A 25923-nucleotide genomic window follows, 5' to 3' on the forward strand; every position below is an offset into this window, starting at 1 on the left:
CATTTTCTACAAACATTGAGGTGGCATTTGTTGTTTATTTTAAACTGGAACAACATCGACAAATAGAAACAAGCAGAATGCTAAACATACGCAGCAGATCAGGCAGTATCCATGGAGACAATAAAGTTTACATTTCAGGTCATTACATCTGAGCTGAAACATTAACTCTGTTTCTCTCCACTGATACTGCCGACCGTGCTGATTTATCTCCACGTTCTCTGCTTTTATTTCAGCTTTCCAGCAACTGATGTTATTTTGTTTTTCGAATACATCTACTAAGTTACTAATCGGCTCTTATTTAGTTAAATAATATTAAGGTGGGCAGAGGGCAGCTTGTTGCAGCATCATTTTACTAGGTCCAGTGTGTATGCACATACTAACAAGCCGTAAAGTACTTCAGAACTTAAGACCCACAAGGATTTCAACTGTAGATGAACTTGAAATATTCTGTTAAACTCGTTGCAACCACCCGCTGCAGAACCTAAACCAGCTTGTGTTTGAGGTTAACACTTGAATGGGCAAATATATGGACCACTTTATGGTGTGGTGTCACAAGACCACCGGCCAATCGCTATAGTAGTTTGTCTATTTTATTTTAATTTTGTGCATGTCCAATGGGAAGTTGTGGGCGGCAACTAAGAGATTGGCAGGTACAATCCTTCGCAGAGTTTGCTTCATCTCTTATCTCTCTTTTGTTATTCTGCATCTCTTTCCGAACCCTGCCTCTCCTGTCCACCAGCTCAAAATCCTGCTCTGTAAAGTCCCACGGAATTACAGAATGGACAGCGCGTTCATTCTAAAGAATAATCCTCCTAAAATTGCCGGAATTTGCGTTTATTTTCAATTACATTAACAACGTGACACCCTCGCGTGGCGAAAGCTAATAAATGATTCGGTCATGGAGAGAGGGGCTTCTTTTGGATTATACCGGTGTTGTGTGTTATTCGCGGTAATTCTGACAGTATTTCCATGCTACTGTCAAGGAAATTGGATGTAAGTAAAGCTTAATACTTGAAAGCGTTAGATGCCAATTTATTTGCAGCGTACGGTTTATTTGATAGTGATGTACTTTTCTATATACTCGCGACAGGTGGCTGGGATCTGCAGCCAGTGGAGTTACGGAGAAGATGGGATGTCTAGGTTTGCCTCTTTCAAACAAACAGAAAGATCTATGCAAAAGGAAACCCAGCCTTTTGCCAGCCATTAAAGAAGGAGCGCGCATTAGTATCTACGAGTGCCAAAGTCAGTTTAAACACGAAAGGTGGAATTGCTCTATCACTAATGATTACTCTGTGTTTGGCTATGAGCTAACCAGTGGTAAGTCAATAACACACATCTTTAATGAATTCTCTAATCCAGGTGCAAAGGCATTACTTCAGATCTCCAACTAGAGTACAACGTTGGGTTTAATTATTAGGTGACAACGAAGTACACAAATACAACTTTAGTGCTTCTCATTACCGATTAACTCTCATGCTACCGTTGTAATAAAGTTGTTGCATTAGTTTTAAGTGTTATAATAATTTAAAATTTAACAAGGCAAATTGATGAGTTGATTCGACTGCCGCGTCAAACCGCAAATAACCGATTGTTTAGCTTAAAGCTGTAATAGGCTGTTCCGCAGGTTATTGTATCCATGTGATTTCCGTTAACTTTTTCAACGAGGTTTTTTAAAAATCTTATCAGGTGTCCGTTTGGTAAAATAAAACGTTTCCTAACAATAACATTAAAAAAATGCAAGGAAGATGATGGAAACAGTTGAAATGAATTTTAATGAGGAAATATAAAGAGTATTTAAAACTATAATATTACATTTCAACAACGAACAATGTTAAACCAACACCTTGTCATTTGTGGTATTACAAGTACCTTTTAAAAACATGATATTTATTTACGATAGGTGTTTTCTGTAGGATAAAATTGTCTAAACTTTAAAAATTTGCTAAAATAAATTGAGTCACTTAGAGTTTTTACGTGCCTTTAATGTCACGTTTCTCTGGTGTATTAACATTTTAGTACAATAAATGTAGTTTTTAAGGGGATCAAAGAATGTCGGACAGATAGCAATCGGCGGTGTTCGTTAAAACGGTTTTGTAAGCTTGCTAGGTTACAGTGAAAAAAACTCCTTCATGTCGTCCACAGTCTCACCTAATGGCTGCATTTCTGTGCGCGGTTCACTGCACAGCCCGCAGCTGGGGAAAGGGAATAATGGATATTCACGTTAAAGTATTTGATTCCTATCTATACAGCATTGTGTGTGCCGTTTGCACAGGAAGCAAGCCGACCATATTTCAGTGAAATGGAAATTAAGATTTGCTAGTTCTTTAGTACTTGCCGCTCACTTGCTCTCCTACCTTTCAGAACGCAAGCCGGAACCATAAAGTAAGCCGATAAGAATTTATCATTTGTTAAATATTCATTCATGAAAAGACAGCCACCTACTCACCCTACACATGCTGTAATGAGTCTTGGGTCCTGCGTGGTTGCCGAAGTGTTGACTTTCGGCTCCAGACTGGCGCCGCATCGCGGGAATGAAAGACTGGATTGAGTGAAATTCCTGTAACAACTTCCAGAGATTGTGGACGAATATAATCATTTTTGGGAAGAGTTTCGAAAAAAAGTGTGGTTTTTAAATACTTTCGCAGTCCGACTGTCTCTTCGCTGTATTTCTCAGTCTGGAGGATGTTATCTATGCATCCGCTGCATTGTGCAAATGCTGCAACAGCTAAATTACGAAATACATTTTAAAAAAACACGCATTGTTCATTTAGCAGGTCAATAGCAGTCTCTCTCCGCAGCTGCTGTTTGACCAGCTGGGTATTTTTAGCATTTGGTGCAAATTCCTCCCGTTCCACGGCCATTTTGCCGTTGCAGAGATGCCCAGGGTAACGCCGTGTCCTTCTCCCTCTGCTCTGGTGTGCAGGTACTAAGGAGAGCGCCTTCATCCAGGCGGTGATGGCGGCGGGGCTGGTGCACTCGGTGACGCGCGCCTGCAGCGCGGGAAACCTGACCGAGTGCTCGTGTGACCGGAGCCTTCGGAGCGGCGGCTCGGCCGACGAGGGCTGGCACTGGGGCGGCTGCTCGGACGACCTGCAGTACGGCATCGCACTCAGCAGGAAGTTCGTCGACGCGAGCGACAGACCGGTGGAGGGGGAACTTGGGGCGGACAAGGAGGCGCGGACGACCATGATCCTGCACAATAACGAGGCGGGTCGACAGGTAGGAGAGCAGGGCGGGTGAGAGCGACCCAGGTCTGGGTATATTTCCCCTCAGTGAACAGTTAAACTCGTGTGGTCTTTCCATCATCAGTAAGTGTGTTCAAACATGGCAACAACCTCATTGTGCTGGAAATACTTAGCAGACCAGCCAGCATCGCTGTTTGGTTGGTTTCTGCGAATATGTGACTGCCTGCTCGGTGCAATTGTGGCAAAGCTGGAAGTCATCCAGACTGGAGATGAAAGGGACATTTCCCTGTCAATCAAACTTTATGCCCACACAGCTGTAAACTGCAGATGATGGAAATCTGAAATAAAAATAGAAAGTGCAGGAACTGCGCAACAGAACAGGCAGCATCTCTGGAAGGCAAGAGTTAACGTTTCAAGATGATTTTTTTGGCACAAGTATATCTACAATTAGTTTCCACTGCGCAAGAGAATTTTTTTTACTGGGATATGTTACTGTAGCTTATGTTTCTTCTCTTTGAACAGTCTCTATTTTCTAAGTAAATTGACTGGTGTACAATAGGCTATTTGCTGAATCATGGCCCTGCCCTAGCTCTGACTCATTGGTTGATCTAGTGTTACCAGTGAATGTTCTGTGCTTTAAATTGTCTTTTGCACACCAAGCAAGAGACTCTTAGGATAAGAATATAATCATTAACAGATAAGGGTTCAAATTGTACTAATGAGGAACCTTTTATGTTGTTATCAAGTAGAAACTCAAAAGGTTGTTTTGTGCTCTGAGGTGGGTCCTAACTCGCAAGATATTTGAATTCAGGCAAGAGAAGAATATGAGCAGGAGTAGGCCACTCAATCCTGCCCCATCGTTCTGTATGATCATAGCTGATCTATGCTGGTCTCATCTCCTCTTCTGTGCCAGTTCCTCCATAACCCTTAATTCCTTTCAAATATTTATCTATCTCGGCTTTAAGTGTATCTAATGATCTGACCCCCACCTCTGTCAGGGGTAGAGACTTACAGAGATTCACTATCCTCAGAGAAGAAGTTTCTACGTACCTCAGTTTTAAATGACCAGCACCTATTTTGTCCCCTTGTTTGTGGTTCTCCCACTAATAGAAACATCTATGAAGTTACCCTGTCATGCCCCTTTAGAATATGTTTGAATAAGGTCACCCCTCATTTTTCAATAAGGAATACAAACTCAAGCTGTCTGGTCTCTCTTGATAGGACAAACCTCTCATCCCAGGAATTAGCCTGGTGAATCTCTTTTGAAATGCCTCCAATGGTACTATATCCTTTTTTAAGTATGGGAGCCAAAACTAGGTGCAGTATTCCACGTGTCACCAACACCCTTTACAAATTTAACAAAAGCTCTCTCTTAAACTCCAACCCCTTTGCCATTTGCCTTCTGAACTTCACGTTGTACCTGCCTGCTAACTTTTTGGGATTTGTTCAGTTCATTCATTTGCAGTATCTCTCCATTTTTAGATAATCCACCTTTTGATTCCTCTTACCAAAGTGCATGACCTCATGTTTCCCCACACTAAGCTAAAGAGCAAGTGCAGTTGTTTCCCTTTGGATTTCTCAGATTTTTCTCTAAATAAAGCTTTTTCAGGTTCCAACAAATGGGGTTGAGGATCTTCAGTTATGCAAGTTAACCAGTTTTTTTCTGTATGCCTATCTTGGCTTGCTATTTAGAACTAAGCCCAAACCTAAACTGTGATTCACAAAGAAAACCGCTGGAGGAACTCAGCGGGTTGAGCAGCATCTGTTGGGGGTGGGGGGAAAGGGGGAGGAATCGTCAACATTTCCCTCCCTCCCAGAGGCTGCTCAACCCGCTGAGTTCCTCCAGCAGTTTTTCTTTTGCTCTAGATTCCAGCATTTGCAGTCTCTTATGTCTTCATTCTCCGAGATTCAGTGGCAAAGGCCTGACACGGTATTATGAAATATTTCAGTTTCCACTTCCCAGGGCTGTTTGAGTGGTGTTGGAACCTTTCATTTTCTGATGAGGTGAGAGTGATATCACCTAAACCAAAAACTGTCTCAATTCAAGCCAAAGTTAGAACAACTTAACTTGCTGCTATCCCCATCTGGATAACGTTAGAGTACTGTGGGCACAGTGTTGAGAGTATAAACAATTAAAGTTCTGCAGAAATTTTATCCTTACTGATATTTGTGTAGTGGATTGTTAATAATTCAGAAATATAGCACAAAACTGGCAGAAAAGAATGTGCTGAGACTATAATTTTGTTTTACTTCATCATTGAAAATAGTGACAGGAAATTAAGCTGTTCTTGGAACGCACATACTCAATATGTCGTGCTTAATCTGCATTGGCAAACTTCACAATTATTTCCTAATTACATCTTCAATCCATTTATTACTATCATAGATCTGGATTTTTTCCTAATTGTGACATTCAAACTACAGTTAATATTCACTAATTAAGTTTGGAATTCAGTGTGCTCATTAGAATAGCAAAAGGGTGACCATTTTCCAAAGTTTGCAAGTTGTAATAATCATAATTGTACCAACACGAGCTGCTCAAAATATGGTTTGTCATTTTCACACAGACCTACATTGGTACCCATGCCCCAGTGCCATTCCAGTTAGGCTATTGAGATGTGATCTAACCACAAAACACACTATAATTATCATATAAGAAGTGATAATTGCTTAGCATTGATCACATAATTATCATGTGAATTAAACGGGGATGCAGATTCTGGGCACAATTTGACACTGAAGTTGAAGGTTTCAATGCTTTATGGTGTTTGGAGCTGCATTGGGTCTTGAAACTGATTTGCGTTCCATAGATTTAGCACTGACATGGGCTTCAAGGCTTTCCATAACAATAAACCCGAGAATGCCTCCAAAGGCAAAGGAAGCATTTGAAGTGATGTTTCACAAAGCTTTCATTTACATGGGGTACACTAAAATTCCATCTTACTGCAAAAGCACATATTACAGCTGTGTAAAGTCATTGTCCAGACTTAAAAAGATTCCTTTTCCATTTCTTGCTTTGAAAAAGAACTCGGAAGGAGCTCATGATCAGTGAGGCACAAACAGCTGGTATTTCCAATTGGGTCTTAAAAGTAATGTATGCATGCTTAGTTTTTTCAGGCTTGATTTAGTTAACGTGGAATAGGTTTCCAAAAACTCACATTGCCTCCATTACACTGCACTGTAATGTAAGTACCTCATATATTCTCAGAAAACAGAGCAAATGAGTTTCTGTGGTGAAGGTTACTTTTTCCGTGGTGAAGGTTACTTAATGTCTGTTATGTGTAGATCAGTGCATATCATTTCATAATTATCCCCAGGTGGTTGTTAATTGAAAAATGAAAACACATGCAAGGCTTAATGTACAAGGCTTGTGTATACAAACTTAACAAAAGTGGTGGTAACTCTTCTTTGATGGCTGTTACAGGCTGTGTCCAAATTGATGTCCGTGAACTGCCGTTGTCACGGTGTGTCTGGCTCGTGTGCAGTGAAAACTTGTTGGAAAACCATGTCTTCCTTTGACAAAATTGGCCAATTCCTTAAAGAGAAATATGAACACAGTGTCCAAATCCTGGACAAGTCAAAGAAGAAGGTTCGTCGCAAAGACAAGGAGCAGCGGAAAGTGCCAGTGAACAGGGAGGACCTGGTGCACATTAAAAAGTCACCCAATTATTGTGTGGAGGATAAAAAGTTAGGCATCCATGGAACTCGGGGGCGTCAATGTAACCGAACCTCTCCTGCTGCAGATGGCTGTAACCTGCTGTGCTGTGGACGGGGATATAACACGCATGTTGTCCGGCATGTGGAGCGATGTGACTGCAAATTTGTGTGGTGCTGTTATGTGCGCTGTCGGAGATGTGAAACAATGACTGATGTACACACCTGCAAGTAGCTTCAAGGCATCAATAAAAAGTCAAATAGAACAAGGGAAAAGCTTTGCACCAAAGAAGCATGAGATCTTATTGGTTTTAATGAACAATTAACATTAAACAAATTTGAGCAAACTGTAATAAAACATTTGGATGGTCATGACCTTCAGTTGGGTAGAAAATATATACAATAAATTTCAATTCATATGAGCTCAACATCAACGAGCAAAAGGATAAGACCATCACCACTTAAAATAATTGTTTGGTCTCTCAAATTGTAGAAAAACTTCAAATAAAAATAGTCAAAAGAAAAAACTCAGAGGAACAGCACAAGTACTGGAAATACTATGGAGACGCAAGCACTGCATATACTGGAATCTGGAGCAAAAAAACAAACTGCTGGAGGAACTCACTGGGTCAGGCAGCATCTGTGGAGGCAGAGGGACAGTCGATAGTTCTGATGCAGGGCCTTGACCAGAAAGGTCAACTATCCCACTGCCTCCACAGATACTGCCTGACTTGTTGAGTTCCTCCTCTTTTTTTTTTAACTAGAATACTATAATTAGAAGCATTTTTAGCAGAAATTGTATAAAGTATCATTTTAACATTCCAAATTAAATGCTTGAAAACTTTGTATTTTTATATAAGTATAGCATAACTTATATAAAATGGCTGCTGTACTTTGTTAAACCATAGAATAAATTTAAAACTACGAAGAGGTAGCATTGTCTGAAGTTGAAATATTATATTGACTTCTGGAAGATAAAATCTTCTAAATTACTGATCACTGATGGAAATGGAAACATTGAGACACTGTATTTCGGTTGCATGGCAACAGTGTATCTAAAACTATTACTTACAAAGTAAAATAATTTAACTTACTATGGTGTGTTCTAAAAGAATAGTGGTTCATACCTATTGGAAAATATATGTACAGAGAATTTTAATTTTGGACAACAAGCATTCTAACAGCTTAATATCTGTAAATATTTAACTTATGCAAAATGTGTAAAAGGTCAGCCATAATCTCACTGTAAAAATTGTAGATTATCACAATTGCTTTGCTATGTTGTGTATAAAATGCAGTAGTGAATTGAAAACATTTAAAATGTGTGTTTTTTTTCTTGTCTTTTTGATATCTGCACGTTACTGATAAATGCCAGTTTTGGAATTTAATTTTTGATACATGCATGTCTTGCAGGAAATATTCTTAAAAGTGGAAGATAAATGTGTTTTTGTTACAACAAATGCATTTTTAAAGTTACCTTTTCAAAAAATCTGGGCTTATGTGTAACATTTTATCTAACTCCTCTTAAACCTCTAGTTTCAATGGAGATAGTGAGCTGTGAAAAATAACATGATGGTGATAAATACCACGTCCATTATTTAAAAGGAGTTTTAGTTTAATGATGACCTTAGGGTTATAGGCCTTGGCCTAATTTGATGTAAAGCTGAAAAATAACAAGTAAAAAATAATCTGTTTAGAATCAAATAAAGTTTGACATTTGCCTCGTCGGTGAATTAATTCTGACTTGAAAACCAGACTGTTAAATGAACCTTATACTAGGCTTCCAGTTCATAATTAACTTGGACCATGATACAACCAGAAAAAAAATGCACACCATTCATGTACAAGAGTATTATAAATTTATATAAAAGTAGATGATCTAAAAAGAAATAGGAACAATTTTACAGGAGGTTCTTGACATCTGCTTTTGTGCATGTTTAGTTAAATGTGGTATCTTATTTATCATGCCTCTTCAGTTTTGAAACTAACAATTGAACATCCTCAAAATAGCACAAAACAGGAAAACTGACAACACTCCATTACAAAATCAAAAACAACCAAGTAAAAGATAATTCAATGCTATTGTTTAGGCAATTCTTTGGATTTTGTTTTACCCATCCTATTTGTAAAATTTCATTGCATAACAAAATAAATTTGTTACACTCTAATTCAAAGTGTGGCAGTTATAAAGTATATTCTTTCAATCTGATGGTGGCGTCTATCCGATGCTTAGTAAGTGCAGTTCAGTCCTTTCAAAATTGGAATACTGAAACTAGGCAAGATGAAAATAAAATTTGTAGACTATAATATACAGATTGATGATGTGTAAAGGGAAATATAATAGCAGCAGCAAAATATACCACATAGAGTTAAATAAATGTAACATTAGTCTGAAATTCTTTTTAAACATTTTGTGGTGAATGAAACATCTGTTATAGAGCTTGTAATAAATATTTTATTGCATTCAATATATTTTTCTCTTGGAACTAAAGCTAAATCCCTTCTTAGTTGCTTTTGATGTGTTAAATGTGGATCATTTGGTAGCACGGTTGCCTCTAGGTCTGAAGTTTGTGAATTCATGTCCTACTCCAACACATAAATCGAGGCCCATAATTTCCAGTGCAAAACTGAGACACTGTCAGAGGTCCTGTCTTCTGGGTGAAATGTTAAACCACGACCCTGGCTGCCTCCTGCATAGACATAGATCCCAAGCCATGATTTCACAGAAAAGCAAGGATCCTCGGTGTCCTGGCCAAAACACTTCCATTAAAAATGATTACTGCCATCTATAGGAGCTCTCAATGTACAAATTGCTACCATGTTTTCTACATCATAGCAGTGACTACATTTAAAAATACTTTAGATGTGAAGTATTGTGGCATATCCTAAGGCTGTTAAGTGCATTTTATAAATTTGTCTTTTTTTGATCTTGAGATAATTTCATTACATCAATCAATATATACACTAACTACAAACTTTCCCAGGTAAAGGGGAAGTATTCCATTATACTCCTGACTTGTGCCTTGTAGATGTCAGGAGATGAGTCACTCACACAAGGTACCTATCCCTGACCTGATCTTGTAGCCACAGTGTTTGTAATTGGTCAGGTTGAGTTTCAGGACATTGGTAGTGCAGGCTCAGCAATGGTAATGCCTTTGAATGTTAAGACTAGGTAGTTAGACTCTTGTTGGAGATGATCATTGCCTGAAAATTTTGTGATGCAAATGTTACCTGCCACTTATCAGCTCATGCCTGAATATTGTCTTGCTGCATGCAGACATGAACTGCTTCATTTGCTGAGGAGTTGCAGATGGAATTGAACATTGTGCGGTCATCAACAAACACCCCAACTTCTTCCCTCAGAGTGGAAAAATGTTATCACCAAAGCAGCTAAAGTTGGCTAGGCCTAGGACTCTGCCTAATCACGCAACAGGGAACATTCCATTCTAATGAAAAAGCTATGAGCATGTGTAATAAAATTTAAGCAATTTAGACATAAAGTTGAAAAGTACAATGGTAATATTGCAAAGGCAAATTCATTTTATGCAACAAAAACAGAAAATGCTGTTAAGCACTCAGCGGCTCAGGCAGCATCCGTGGAGAGAGAATCAGTTAACATTTTAGGTTGACGATTCTTCATCAGAACAGGAAAAGAGAGAGGACAAAGTTTTAAGATGCAGAGAAGATAAGGGAGGGATGGATAGGACAAAGGGGTAGAATGTGCCCACATTTGCCACGGGGAGAAGCTGTTCAATAAGTTAACGAGGACGGTTAGAGGGAGGCAACACAAATGAAGGAATGTAAATGCTGTGGAATGAGTTTAGTCAGAGAAATAAGATGCAAAAGAATATAAAAGCTGAAAAATGCGGAGCTGTAAGAAATGCCCAATAGGTCAGACCTTGCTTGAAGAGAGTAAAAATAAAAGTTGAATGACCTACTGTCAAATCTGGCCAGTGCTGGTAGAAACAGTGAAAGTGAGCTACCTGAAGCTGTTGAATTTGATATTGAACCTAGAAGGCTGCAAAGCACCCAGAAGGAAGATAACTGCTGTTCCTCAAGCTTATGTTTGACCTTGTAGTAATCATGCAGGAGCCCACTGATAGATTAGGAGTGAAATGAAAAATTAAAGTGGGAGGCTACAGGAAGTTCAGAGATGCCCCTAAGGACTGAATGCAAGTCACCTGATCTGTGTTTGGTTTCTCCACTGTAGAGGAGCCCAAACTGTGAGCACCGACACAGTGTAGTAAATTGGAAGAAGTGCAAGTGAATCACTGCTTCACCTGGAAGATGGCTTGGGTCTCTGAGTGGTGGAAAGTAAGATGTAAAAGGACAGGTGTTGCATTTCCTGCAGCTGGATGGGAATGTGCCCATGAGTAGTGGAGTGGTTGGTGGAGGTAGAAGGATGGAGTGAGGAATCACAAAGGGAACAACTCCTCTGGAAAACTGAAAGGGGAAAGGAAAGTCTGTCTCATTCCATCAGTTCTAATCTGAGCTGTGACATCTGCATTGTTATAACCAGGCCCAATGTAAGCTTGAGGAACAGCACCATTTCTTCTATCTGGGCATGTTGCAACCCTCTGAACTCAATATCAAATTCAACCGTTTCAGGTAATTCACTTTGTATCGGAACTGAAGAGTTCTGCCATAGGTCATTCATCTGCAATGTTGCTTCAATTTCTCTTTTTCCCAGTTCTGACAAAGGGTCTTTGAACCAAAATATTAATTGTTTCTCTTTCCACAGATGGCTGAGCTGCTGAGCATTTCCAGCATTTTGTTTAGTTTCAGATTTCCAGCCTATGCAGTTTTTGATTTTCATTTCTATGAAATATGTATAAAACAGCCTTTAGCTATACATTCACCTCATAGGATTTTAATAGTTCTGTTAAATGCTTGAACATGATTAAATTGATACACAGTGGTATTTGAAATTGAAGATGTTACTCTATTATTCAAAAAAGTGGATCAGGATAAGCCCAGCAACTATAGGCCAGTTTAACCTTGGTGCAACAAAGGATCTGCTGGAGGAACACAAAGTGCTGGAGGAACTCAGCACTAGAGGCCGACTAGAGGGAATGCCATATTAGATCTAGTATTAGGTAATGAACCGGGTCAGGTGACAGATCTCTCGGTGGGTGAGCATTTGGGGGACAGTGACCACCACTCCATAACCTTTAGCATTGTCATGGACAAGGATAGGAGCAAAGAGGATGGGAAGATAGTTAATTGGGGAAAGGGAAATTATGAGGCTATAAGGCTAGAGACTGTAACTTGGGATGACTTTTTTTGAAGGGAAATGTACTATGGAGATGTGGTTGGTATTCAGGGATCTCTTGCAGGATGTTAGGGATAAATTTGTCCCAGTGAGGCAGAGAAAGAATGGCAGGGTGAAGGAACCATGGGTGACAGAAAGGTGGAACAACTAGTTAGGAAGAAGAAAGCAGCATACATAAGGTGTAAGCGGCAAGGATCAGACAGGGCTTGTGAGGAATATAGAGTAGCAAGGAAGGAACTTAAGAAAGGGCTGAGGAGAGCGAGAAGGGGACATGAAAAGGCTTTGGCGAGTAGGGTTAAGGAGAATCCCAATGCTTTTTTCTCGTACATGAAGAGCAGAAGGATGGCTAGAGTAAAGGTAGGTCCGATTAAAGACAAAGGTGGGAGGATGTGCCTGGAAGCTGTGGAAGTGGGTGAGGTTCTCAATGAATACTTCTCTTCAGTATTCACCAAGGAGAGGGGCCTTGATGACTCTGAGGACAGTGTTGGTAAGGTTAATGTTCTAGAGCATGTAGATATCAAGAGAGAGGATGTGTTGGAGCTGTTAGAAAATATTAGAACAGATAAGTCCCAGAGGCCTGATGGAATATTCTCCAGGCTGCTTTGTGAGGTGAGGGAGGAGACTGCTGAACCATTGGCTAGGATCTTTGAGTCCTCGTTGTCCATGGGAATGGTACCGGAGGATTGGAGGGTGGCAAGTGTTGTCCCCTTATTCAAAAAAGGTAGTAGGGATAGTCCATGGAATTACAGACCAGCGAGCCTTATGTCTGTGGTGGGCAAGCTGTTGGAAAGGATTCTAAAAGATAGGATCTATGAGCATTTAGAGAATCATGGACTGATTAGGGACAGCCAGCATGGCTTTGTGAAGGGAAGATCTTGCCTCACAAGCCTGATAGGGTTCTTTGAGGAGGTGACCAGGAAGATTGATGAGGGTAGTGCAGTAGATGTGGCCTACATGGATTTTAGTAAGGCATTTGACAAGGTTCCACATGGTAGGCTTCTTCAGAAGGTCAGAGGGCAAGGGATCCAGGAAGGCTTGACCGTGTGGATTCAGAATTGGCTTGCCTGTAGAAAGCAGAGAGTTGTGGTGGAAGGAGTGCATTCAGATTGGAGGGCTGTGACTAGTGGTGTCCCACAAGGATCGGTTCTGGGACCTCTACTTTTTGTGATGTTTATTAATGACTTGGATGAGGGGGTGGAAGGGTGGGTTAGCAAGTTTGCAGATGACACAGTGGTCGGTGGTGTTGTGGATAGTGTGGAGGGCTGTCGAAGCTTACAGAGGGATATTGATAGGATGCAGAGCTGGGCTGAGAAGTGGCAGATGGAGTTCAATCCGGAGAAGTGTGAGGTGGTACACTTTGGAAGGACAAACTCCAAGGCGGAGTACAAGGTTAATGGCAGGATTCTGGGGAGTGTGGAGGAGCAGAGGGATCTGGGGGTTCATATCCACAGATCACTGAAAGTTGCCACACAGGTGGGTAGGGTAGTTAAGAAAGCTTATGGGATGTTAGCTTTAATAAGTCATGGGATCGGGTGTAAGAGCCGCGAGGTAATGATGCAGCTCTACAAAACTCTGGTTAGACCACACTTGGAGTACTGTGTCCAGTTCTGGTCGCCTCATTATAGGAAGGATGTGGAAGCGTTGGAAAGGGTGCAGAGATTTACCAGGATGCTGCCTGGATTGGAGAGTATGGATTATGAGGAGAGACTAAGGGAGCTAGGGCTTTACTCATTGGAGAAAAGGAGGATGAGGGGAGACATGATAGAGGTATACAAAATATTAAGAGGAATAGATAGAGTGGACAGCCAGCACCTCTTTTCCCAGGGCACCAATGCTCAATACAAAAGGGCATGGCTTTAAGGTAATGGGTGGGAAGTTCAAGGCAGATATTAGAGGGAGGTTTTTCACCCAGAGAGCGGTTGGTGCATGGAATGCGCTGTCTGGGGTGGTGGTGGAAGCTGATACATTGGTCAAGTTCAAGAGATTGTTAGATAAGCATATGGAGGAATTTAAAATAGGGGGATATGTGGGAGGAAGGGGTTAGATAGTCTTAGGTGTGGTATAAAGGTCGGCACAACATGGTGGACCGAAGGGCCTGTATTGTTCTATGGTTCTTCTAAGTTAGGCAGCATTTATGGAGCGAAATGGATAGTCGATGTTTCGGGTTGAAACCTTTCCCCTCAGAACAGTGTTCCCCAAGGACAGGTTTTGGGGCCATTGCTTTTACTTTGATTTAGATTGACGACCTGGTCTTGGAGGTTCAAGCTACAATTTTTAAACATGTGGGTGACACAAACTTGGCAGTACCGTGAACTGCAAAGAGCATAATACACTGCAGCAGGGCATAAACAGGCTGATGGAGGTTAACGTGGAGAACTGTGAGGTCATGCCTTTTGGCAGGGAGAATGAAGGGTGGCAATATAGCATAAAGGAAACTGTTCTAAAAGGAATGCAGGAGCAGAGAGATCTAGAGGTATGTGTGCATAAATCATTGAAAGTGGCAGAGCAGGATAAGAGCATGGTTAAAATGGGACACACAGTTCTGAACTTTATCAACAGAGGCGTGGATATGCTGAACCTTTATAAATACAGGTCCAAACTCAATTGGAGTATTGTGTTCAGTTTTGGTTGCCACATAAAAGGATGTAAAGGCATTAGAAGGGATCCAGAAGAGCTTTACATAAATGATTCCTGGAATAAGGAACTATAATTACAAGGATACACTGGCGAGACTAGGACTGTTTTGCTTTGGAGAAGGTCAAGGGGAGATTTGATAGAAGTACATAAAATGACGAAATAACAAGAGTGCATAATGGGAGGCTGTTCCTATTGGGGAAGGATTTGAGGATTAAAGTGACAGGTACAAAGTAAAGGGGAAGAGAACTAAGAGTGACATGAGGTAAAACTTTTTTATGCAGCATGATTGAAATCTGGAAAGTAATGCCTGTAGATGTGGTGGAGACCAGTTCCATTGTGGCTTTCAAGAAGGAATTGGATAAATAAATGGTCAAGATATATTTGCAAAGCAACAGAGAAAGGGCAAGTGGGTAGAACTAAAGAGTTGCTCTGCTAGAGAACTGTCACGTACATGATGGGCTGAAGTACCACTTTCTATACTGTAACCTTTCTATGATTGAAGCACAAGACCCTGAAGTGTCTGCTTTGAGTGAATATGGAGAAAATGTTTCCTTTTGTAGGACAATATAGAACTATGGGTCATTGTTTGAAATTAAAGAGTCACCCACTTAAGACAGAGATGAGAAGTAATTGTTTTCACTTAGAGCATAGTGAGTTTTTGAAGCTCTCTTCCTCAAAGGCTGGTGAAAGTAAAAGCTTTGAATATTTTAAAGGTAGATAGATTCTTGATAAGCAAGGGAGTAAAGATTATTGAAGGAAATGGGAATGTGGAGTTGAGATTACCATCAGACCAGCCATGATCTTTTCGAAAGGCAGAGCAGTTTTAAGGGGCCAAGAGGCCTACTTCAGCTCCTAATTCACACGCTTGTGTGTTATTATAATTTAAGCTAAAACCTGTAGGTAATTAGTAAACTGGACAAGGATACACACCAACAGTTACTTCTTAGGACGATAAGGGAAGTACACCATGGATGATTTTATTTCTAATGTGAATTAACCATTTTGGCTGTTTTTATATTTTGCTTATTGAAAATGCCATGCAAAATATACATTCTTAACCCAGACCCTCATGATTGCATTGTTAAATATGTTGTTCTTATTCCATAAACAGAATTATAGACAAAGACTTGTGTTGGTCTTTGATCCTGCAGCCATAAATGGACTAGATCTAACAGTGCAATTGTCGTTACACCAAAAAGTCAGTTCTTTACGTACTGCTGTAACAACCGTGTTCAATTCCAGAACTGAGCAAATCAATAAAATAATAGATAATAGTAACTTGTAAATGGGAATAATTGAAGATGAGAATATTGCCACAGATTTGCAAAAATCATTTAAATATGTAAAACCAGTCTAGGCAATTAGAATTTAATAGGAATGCAACTGTAATGTAATGCATGGAAATACATAAGAGGAAGATTATTTTACATAATGAAACAACTAATGAGATCACGGGTATTAACAGGCAAAACAGAATACAAAAAGTTGAAGGAAAACATTCCTAAACTGTGATGTTCCAAAGGCCATGTACTAAATTTACAAATATTTTTGCCAGCAAAGTGTAAAGGAAATATTGGAGCGTTGCCAGTTTTGAAGACAAGAGCTGCATGATGTTATTACCTTATGAAATCTCTTCCAGAAAGACATGATGTCTCATAAATTAGGCTGCTCACAAACAGTGCTAGCTGGAAATAAACTCCATGTATTAAAAAATTACCAGAGTTTTACTGGAATAATTAGAGCAAAGTTTTCCTCTGGTTGGTAATTAGTGATAAAGGATCTTCAATTTAAAATTAAGAGAGAAAAGGGTGCAGTTGGATCTTGAGATGCTTTCCCCCAAAGGTTCAGATTATTGAAGATTTGAAACTGAAGAATATACAAAGTTATAGTGAGGCAGAAAGAAGCAGTGGGATTAATTTTAAATTACCCTAACATAGAACCTAAATATTTTTTGCTCTGTATTACCTTAAAAATGAATTGGATTTCCAAGTACAGTCATTTGGCAACTTTTAGGTTCAGATACCAATTGTAAATTACTTTTACCAAATCGTAGGCCTGATTCAAACTTATCTTTTGTCAGCAGCTCCTTAGAGAACTGCTGGCAATGCCTTTCTCATAGGTCAGTTCAGTTCAGTTCTCATTTCTATGCCTTTGGACTACAACATGGAAGTCAGAAATAAATTGGAAGTCAGATGTGCACATACCTGTCTACTTGCTCTGCTGCTGGACTCTCCACCGACAAGGGATGGAGCACAAACAGCATGAACTGAGGAGCTGGATGCCTACTGTGGTTTGAAAAGTATAAGTTACCTACTTCCATACTCCAGTCTTACTGGATGGCCAGGAATTGAGGGCACAAAATAGGGCTGCAAAGTGGCATAGGCAATGGGCCAAATCATGCTTGATTTGGCCCATTGTGTCTTCAACAACCTCCTTAAATGTTCATCCAAGAATATTTCTTGAAGTAGATGCTGTCTTTATGGCTGAGTTTTCAGATTACTGTTTTACAAATTAAGTAACTTGCAACATTTCAAACAACATGCTTGTTTAAAAATGTGATTTTATATCGTATATTTATATCATGGTATCAGTAAATGCATTAATGACTAAAGTGATATTTTAATGAAAGTAAATTGATGCAAAATTACATAACTTCTTCCATAAGAATTGTCATACATATCCTTTGGACATATAAATTCTGATGAAAATGAAAGGAAAAATATATTTTCCCAGTTTACTCAACCAATTTACAAAACACAGATAAGGTGTGTATAATAAGACCTATTGAATTATTTGAATTATAGTAATCCCAATACTAAAATACAGGTGGAATATAAATATTAATTACATTTTTATCCATAGATTCACTTTAGAATAGTTCAAATTGCAGCTTTCCTTTACGACACAAGAAAATGTGTGACCTTCCAATTATCTGCAAAATTCAGCCGTTGTTTCACTCTGAGTCATACAACAAAGAAACAGGCCCTTTGGCCCACCATGTCTATGCCAACCATCAAGTAGATACCTATACTTATCCCATTTACCAGCAGTTGGTCTGTAGCCTACTATGCCATAGCAATTCAAACGCTCTTCGAAACGCTCCTTAAATGTCATGACAGTTCCTGCCTCCACCACCCTCTCAGGAAGCGCATTCCAAACTTTAACCACCCTCTGGGTAAAAAAATTCTTTATCAAATCCCCTGTAAACCCCTTGCTCCTCACCTTAAAAGTATGCCCTCTGGTCTTAGACACACCTGCCATAGGGTAAAGTTTCTTACTATCTATGCCTCCCACAATTATGTGTACCTCTCAGCTTCGCCTGTGCTAAGGAAAACAAACCCAGTCTATCCAGTCTCTCCTCATAAATGAAATGCTCCATCCCAGGCAGCAATCTCCATTGCACCTTCTCCAATGCAATCATGTCCTTCCTTTGGTAACCAAAACTGCACACAATATTTCAGCTGTGGCCTAACAGCTCTGTGCACAAGAGGCTTTTCCTATGAAAAATAACCAAAAATATCAATATAAATTTTAAATTTTACTTACAGCATGGTAACAGGCCCTTCTGGCCCAACGAGTCTGCGCCGCCCATTTTTTAAACCCAAATTAACCTACTTTGAAACGTGGGAAGAAACTGGAGCACCCGGAGGAAACCCACGCAGACACGGGAGAACGTACAAATTCCTTACAGACAGCGACGGGAATCGAACCCCGATCGCTGGCACTGTAATAGCGTTGCGCTAATCACTACACTACTGTGCCGCCCTTTTACAATATCCTTTTACAATATGGTGAAATTCACTAACAAAAATATAAAAGAGGTAACATTCATACCTGCAGCAGATTTGTGAACAGAGACTACAACAATGTAACACAATTGATGAACTAATGCCATCTAGTGATAAATGAGCAGTAGCATTCTTTTGGGGTTTTGAGTGTCTCCTTGTTACTTGTTGCATAACATCAAGGCCACAAGAGCAGGTCAGAAGCTGGGTATCTTATGCCAGGTGACTCACCTGACATGCCATGGTCTTTCCACCATTATATCTTTTTAAAACTCATTGTTTTATCAATGCAATTTAACAAGGCACAAGGTCAAATTGCACTATCATACACTGCCCCCTAAAGGTTACATTGGGAAGTACTGTAAATACATTACAAGGTTACAATTAAAAATTATTGAAATTTGCATGGTCAAAATCTTAAAAAGTAAACAATTAATACTTAATTTGCACAAATACAAATTATAGAATACAGTAAACAAGTGGAATTTAAAGCTGCAGTTTTTGATTTGTAATCAATAGCAGGACAGTACAATATCTGGAACTATACTGCAGACTATTTTTTTGTATATTACAAAAAGGTCAGAGAGTAAGGAGGTTTAAGTAGTCATGCTCTACTCCATGTGTAATGATTTTATTTATGTTCTAAAATGCAATGGTAGAAGAAGATTAAAAATTACATCTGAACAATTTGCAATACATTTAATCAAATTTTAGATTGGATGGAGTTCTGTTGTACCTGGTTTTTGTTTATATATTTTTCAGGATCAGCAATGTCAGCATCTATTGTCCTTTCTTAACGAACCTCAAGAAGTAAGCCACCTTCTTGAATTGCAGCTGTCCTTCTGGTGAGGGTACTCCCACAGTTAAGTAGAAAGTGCCAGGATTTAGGCCCAACAGTGATAAAGGAGTAGAGATAATTTTCCAAATCTGGATTGTGTGCAACTTGAAGATGAACCTGAAGCTGGTGCCTGAAGCTCCGGGTGGTAGAGATTGCACACTTGGGATTGATGTTGACATAGCCTCGGTGAGTAATTGTAATGCATTTTATGGACGGTACACATTGTAGGCACTGTGCAAAGATCATGGAGCACGTGTGTTTAAAGTGTTGGATGGGGCACCAATAAAACAAGCTGCTTTGTTCAGGATGGAACTGAGCTGCTTGTGGTGTTAGTGTAGTGTATTCCACCACACTCCTTACCTGTGCCTTGCAGGTGGTGAAAAGGCTTTGAAGCGTCAGGAGGTGAGTCACTCGCTGCAGACTACCCAGTCTCTGTAGCCATAGTATTTACGTGGCTGGTCCAGTTGAGTTTCTGATCAATGGTGACCATCCTTCAGACCTGCTCAAAGGATGTTGATGGTCTTGGCATTTGTAATACCACTAAATGTCAAGGGTAAATGGTCAGACATTCTTGTGTCAGAGATGGTTATTGCCTGGCACTATTTCGGAGCTAATGAATCTTGCTATTTTTCAGCCCATTGGCTGAATGTTATCTCGGTCTTGCTGATGAGTTGTGAATGGAATTGAACATTGAGAAAACATGATCATACATTCCCATTTCTGACCTTTTGAAGACAAGAAAGTCATTGATGAAGGAGCGGAAGATGGTTGGATCTACAATGCTGCACAGAGGAACTCCTGGAGCTAGAATAATTGACCCCCAACAATAACAGCTATTTTCTCTTATGCAAGTTATGATTCCAGTCACTGGAGCATTTTCCCCTTGATGCCCATTTACTTTACCAGAGCTCCTTGATGCTATACTTGGCCAAATGCTGCCTTAATGTCAAGGGCAGTCATTTTCATATCACCTCTGAACTACAGCTCTTTGGTCCATGTTTGGACCATGGCTGTGATGAAGTCTGGAGCTAAATGGTCCAAGTGAAACCCAAATTGCTGGTCAGCAAGCAGCTTATTGATGAGTAATTGACACTTGATGGCACTGCCGACAATACCTTCCAACCCTGATTAGGCAGGTATTAGTCAGATTGAATTTGTCTCACCTTTTATGAGCAGGAATATACCTAAGCAATCTTCCACATTGTTGGGTAGATGTCTGTGTTGTAACTGTGCTGGGATAGTAGAGTATAAGCCTATCGTTCTGAAATGCACATCTTCAGCACCACAGCTGGGATGTTATTTAGTTCCATAGAACATCCAGTGCTTTCAGCTTTTTGTTGATATAACAGAGTAATCTGCATTAACTGATCATCCACTCAGCACTTCTAGATGAATATGCTTGTGAATGTTATGAAGTCAATTGCTACAAAGGGTTTGAAGAGGACGTTTGCATCCAATACAGTAAAATACCAACTAATTAGGATGACATTTTAAAATAACGTTTTCACCAATATCTCTGAAATAAACATGCTATGTATAGTGATATATGACCTCTTATGGATGTTCCTTACTTTAACAACAGTTATTGGTTCAAATCTTTTGAACACGCAGTTTAGAAACATTTCCTTAACATTCAGGTCTAATAATTCTCTACTTAGACAACTGATCCAGGAGATTCTAGGCATGTTCTTGAGATGAAGTGTATAAACATTTGCAAAAGTTCAAAATACTACTTTTCAATGTTCTAAATCTCAATGAAGCTGTTTATAGATTGATATTGAATTACAATATATCCCTTAACACAATAATTGAGTAATTTTTCAACTTCATAATGCATGTCTGAAGTTTCAGTATTGTATTTCATAATTTACAACATCTGATCATTCCCATACTTTGGGAAGGATTTATCGGCCTTTCAATGTGAAGGGTGGATTTAGTACAAGACCAAGAGTTAAATTCCTTGGAGAGATTACATAAACTAATGCTATATCCCTGGAATTTAGGTTTCAAGAAAGTAAAGGAAACAGATAGAGTACATATAGACTTCTATTGGCTGGGGAATCCAGGACCAGGTTGCATAGCCTAGAAATTAGAGCCAGTATTTTGAGGAGTGGAGTCTGGCAACTTTTCCTCATATATAGAGTGGATGAAGTTTGTCCTCCACAAACTGCAGGTGATGGTGGATCCATTGTTTGATTGTTAGTTATTAATCTGTTGATTGCTAGACTTTTTGTTGGCCAACAACATTATGGCATCTTGGACAAGAATTTTGCCTCTGTTTAATGATTATAATAATGAACATATTTACAATTGGCCAATTCTAATGAATTATTAACTTTAACCATGTTTTAATTTTACTCTTATTTATTTCCACCTTTAGTGTTACCAAAGATTACCAGCACATTGTTAAGTCATATTTTGGGTCGAGTCATCTTTAGAAGGAAGGAGAAGTTGATGCCTTCATCCTAATTTTCACCTGAATGTTAGAAGTGGTCCTCAGACTGGGATCTAAAATCACAAATATCGTCTAAAATGTTGTCAACTGTCTGTATTTCTAACAGAATATAGAAGTAACCACCAAACACTACAACCTTGAAACTGTACCTTCCCATTTATCACTAGAGGGCATTAGCTCATCAGTTGTGCTGCATTGAACATAGAAAATATTGGAAACACTCAGAAAGGCAAGCAGCATCTGTGGAAAGAGAAACAGAAAAGGAGATATAAAAAGGGAAGTACAAATTGCAGAGGTGTCAGGAAGAATGGATAGGACAAAGAGAACATCTGTGATAGGTTAACCTATAGCAAATGGGTTAATGGGGCATTAAAAGTTGATTTTGCTTCTTTGTCTGTGTCATGTGTTGCTAATAGAAGGGCTGTGGGGCATGCCCAACAGGTGAGGGTGAGAGCAGGGTGGAAATTGGTGGCAAAAGTGATTAATTTTTTGAGCTGTGTGTGCAAGAAGTAGCACCAATGCAGCTGTCAATGTACTGGAAGAAGAGTTGAGGCAGTGGGTGAAAAGAGGACAAAAACGAGGACTGTTCACAAAAAGACAAGCAGACCAAGTGCCCACAACTACACCTTTGATCTGAAGAAACTGAGATGAAGAAAAGTTGTTCTAAGTGAGAATGAGTTCAGCCAAGTGAATGAATGTGTTGGTGGAGGGTAATTGGTTGAACAGGCTAAAACAATGGTTGTGTAGAATTCTTCTTGTGGACCTGGGGACAAGGCAGGAAATGGACTGTGCTTGACTGGGGCACTACAGAATTAGTTAATGGAGGAATGACATTCTGGGAAAATGAAGTCCTTGATTAGATGGGAGATGTTTGGTGGTGGGGTCATGGTCTAGAGGGAGATATGAGGATGTATCCAAGAGACGACATTTGGCCTCTCAGTTTGTCAGACCACAAAAGCACCACCTTTGTCAACAAGTTCATTGGCGATATCAGGATTAGTTCTTAGTGAGTGAAAATTCCTTTTGCATATGCTGCCCGACCTGCTGAGTGTACCCAGCATTTTCTGTTTTTGTTTCAGATTTCCAGCATCTGCAATCGTTCTACTTTTCATTTCCCGGTGTATTGTGTTGTTTTATTCTCAATTCATGTAAATATGACTTCCCTATGATTAAATTGAATATGTTGCTCCAATGTGAAACAAGTTCTGAAAAAGAGGCCTCTGCTGAAGAAAGTCAATTTATAAGCCACAGAAGTGCAATGAAGTTAGCAGATCTGCTATAGAATTCTGAGTTCACATTCTTTCTCCTTAATACTTTCCTAATGCAGGGATTTAAATTGATTAAATTTAAATTAATTAGACTTTAGAGTAGACAACCACAATTTCGATGTTTATTTGCACTTGGCCTCTTCTGCCAAACTGATATTCTGATCTGGCATATTGAAGGTTTCATCACATACCTTTCCACACAAGCATCTCAAGAAATGCAATGCAACTGCAATATAGAATAACAGTCTAAGAACACAAAAAAGCCAAACATTCTCCAACTAACAGTTAAAGAATTGACTTTCAATTTGCTTTGGAGTCGGTGCAGAGAAGAATCACAAGGTTGATCCTGGAATAAAGAGGTTGATGAGGCTGGTCATATTGAAATTGAGAGGTGATCTAATTGAAACATTTAAGATTCTGAGGGGGATAATCGGGATAGGGGTATCTAGAATAAGGAATCATCCATTTAAGACATAAATGAGGAATAAAGCTATGGAGGCAGAGCCAGGGAATACATTCACGTTGAGACTGACAGAGCTTTGAACTACAACGGAGTGAAGCGGTACAGGGCAGGAAAGTAGTGTTGAAGCCAAGACTGGATCAGTCATGATCTTATTAAATGGCAGAACAGGATAGAGGGTCGATTGGCCTTTTCCGCTTCCTGCATTCTTATGCTTAACAAAGAATTCGAAAATTTCAGTTCACCACCATTCAGTTTCTGATGAAAGCTCATCGACTTGTTACATTACTTCAATTATTCTCTCTCCACAGATACTGCAGGGCATCTCCAGTGTTTATGTTATTTCAAATTTCCGTCCGCTGCATTGTCCTGCATTTCAAAGAGGGAACTCACTCCAACTCTCTCCTCATTTGTCTCCAAATATTAAAACCTCCTCCAGACACATCAGCTGTTTTTAACAAGCCTTCTCTCTGTACTTTCTCGGCTATTCTTTCTCTCTTGGTCTTTGCATTATCACTGCTATTCCCTGGGTTCAGTCTATCCTCCCCTCTTCTCTGCAACTTACAACATGTTTGATCCCCAACTTCTCCCTGTACTGAACTTCCAGCGTCCATTCTGTTTCTCCCTCCACACCTGCCATCTGACCTGCCGCATATTTCCAGCATCTACAAGTGTTTTGCTTTCGGCCGAGAGCAGACCTTGTCCTGAATGTAAAGAAAACGAAGCGTTTTGAACAGGAGCCAATGATTTAAAAGAGGAACTTGCATTTTCACAGGACGAACGTCGCATCCAAGGGCAACCGAGCCCCCAACGGAAGTGAACTCGAGCCGGCGGGTGGAAGTGACGCAGAGTGGACGGCCGTTGTGTTCAGTGGGACTCGGTGAGAGGCGGTGAGTGACAGGCCCAGGGTTACCATGGTAACGGGGGGGGGGAACCGGGACCTGACCTGTGCTCCTGGCGGTTGGGGCTGTGTGATGGCGGCGGTGATGGCCACTCGCTCCCTCAGCCTCGGTGGTAATTGACTGTGATATCATCGCTGCCCCATCTCTCCCCACCCAAAGAGGAAGTAACCGGGGAACTTGCATCGGCGAAGTTAATGGTACGACCGCTGTAATTAGAGAAAAGTAACGCAGAGCAGACTCAGTTAAACTGTTCTTCGCAGATGCTGTCACATACAAGAGCGATTTAGTACGTCCTGTACTTTATAAAGTACTGCACAGGCTCACGTTTTGTAATCATAAACGAACCTAGTTGGATGCTAGAAGCAAGAGAGAGAAAAAAAGATGTGCGAAATCTGGAGCAAAACTAGAAAAGGCTGGACGCAATCATTAGGTCAGTTTTGATCATTATTCTAGAACCGTAACTTATAAAGAGAAAAACTGGAGATAAGTTATGAGTGGAAACGTGATAGGTAATCGCAGTCAAATATTTGAAAGCAATATTGAGACACTGCGGTGGTTGGAGTCAGAGGTAATTCATCCGAGTCCCAGGACATGGACTAAGAGACATACAGCATAGATACTGACACTGGCTCATTTACTGACAACCATCATTTACACTAACCCTACATAAATCATATTTTTATTCTCTCCAAATTCTCATCAACTCCCTCCAGATTCTACCACTCACCTACATGTTAGGGGCATTTTACAGTGGCAAATTAATTAGAAACCTGCACATCATTTAGGTGGGAGGAAACCGAGCACCTAAAGGAAACCCATAAAGTCACAGGGAGAACGTGCAAACTCCAAACGGACAGGAGCCAAGGTCAGGATTGAACCTGGGTGTCTGGCAATTTGAGGTAGTGGCTCCATGAGCTGTACCACTGTGCTGCCCATCACTGCAGGAGTTCCTCAGGGAAGCATGCTAGGCCCAATCATCATCAATGGATTTATCAATGACCTTCCTTCCGTCATAAAGTCAAAAATGAGAAAGTTTGCTGATGATTGCACAATACCTCATTCCCTTTGAAACTTCTCAGCAAATGAAGCAGCCCATTACTTGAAACTCAGCACCATCCAGGAGCTTGTTTGGCATCCCATTATCAACCTTAAACATTCATTCCCTCCACAACTAGTGCACAGTGTATACCATCTACAAAATGGACCGCTGTTACCCAGATTACTCTGACAGTACCTCCCAATCCCATGACTTCTATCACCAAGAACGACAAAAGCAGCACAAACATGGGAACACCATCGCCTGCAGGATCCCCTCCAAATCACACATCATCCTGGCTTGGAAAAATATCGTCAGACCTTCATTGTCATTGGGTCCTAATCCTGGAACTCCCTATAAGACAGTACTGTGGTGATTCAAGCAGATGGCTCATCTCTGCACCAATACCTCCTCACACTCCCCTCCCCCCA

General features: G+C 40.1%; 2 protein-coding genes across 5 annotated transcripts in view; both read left to right on the plus strand.

Annotated features, from left to right (window-relative positions):
• Positions 1-731: 731 nt before the first annotated feature.
• wnt16 (wingless-type MMTV integration site family, member 16) lies at positions 732-7997 on the plus strand. The gene is made up of 4 exons (XM_052030413.1): positions 732-993; positions 1091-1317; positions 2924-3219; positions 6610-7997. Exons 1-4 carry the CDS (start codon positions 899-901, stop codon positions 7072-7074), a joined length of 1083 nt encoding a protein of 360 aa, XP_051886373.1. The 5' UTR covers positions 732-898; the 3' UTR covers positions 7075-7997.
• Positions 7998-24383: 16386 nt separating this feature from the next.
• Positions 24384-25923, plus strand: part of LOC127578315 (interleukin-1 receptor-associated kinase 4-like) — a 32886-nt gene continuing 31346 nt past the window's right edge. For 2 of the 4 annotated variants that reach the window (XM_052030208.1, XM_052030210.1), the window contains exon 1: positions 24384-24444. The gene's annotated coding sequence lies outside the window, so the exon portion shown is untranslated. The other 2 variants (XM_052030207.1, XM_052030209.1) reach the window with 2 other exon arrangements.

The sequence above is a fragment of the Pristis pectinata genome, chromosome 15, assembly GCF_009764475.1.
Source record: "Pristis pectinata isolate sPriPec2 chromosome 15, sPriPec2.1.pri, whole genome shotgun sequence".
NCBI lineage: Eukaryota > Metazoa > Chordata > Chondrichthyes > Rhinopristiformes > Pristidae > Pristis > Pristis pectinata.

Excerpts from the sequence above, each read along its gene's own strand:
- wnt16 (XM_052030413.1), top strand. The coding sequence starts at position 899 with ATGGAGAGAGGGGCTTCTTTTGGATTATACCGGTGTTGTGTGTTATTC. Across the intron at positions 994-1,090 it reads TACTGTCAAGGAAATTGGAT|GTGGCTGGGATCTGCAGCCA; the intron begins GTAAGTAAAGCT and ends TACTCGCGACAG. Across the intron at positions 1,318-2,923 it reads TGGCTATGAGCTAACCAGTG|GTACTAAGGAGAGCGCCTTC; the intron begins GTAAGTCAATAA and ends TCTGGTGTGCAG.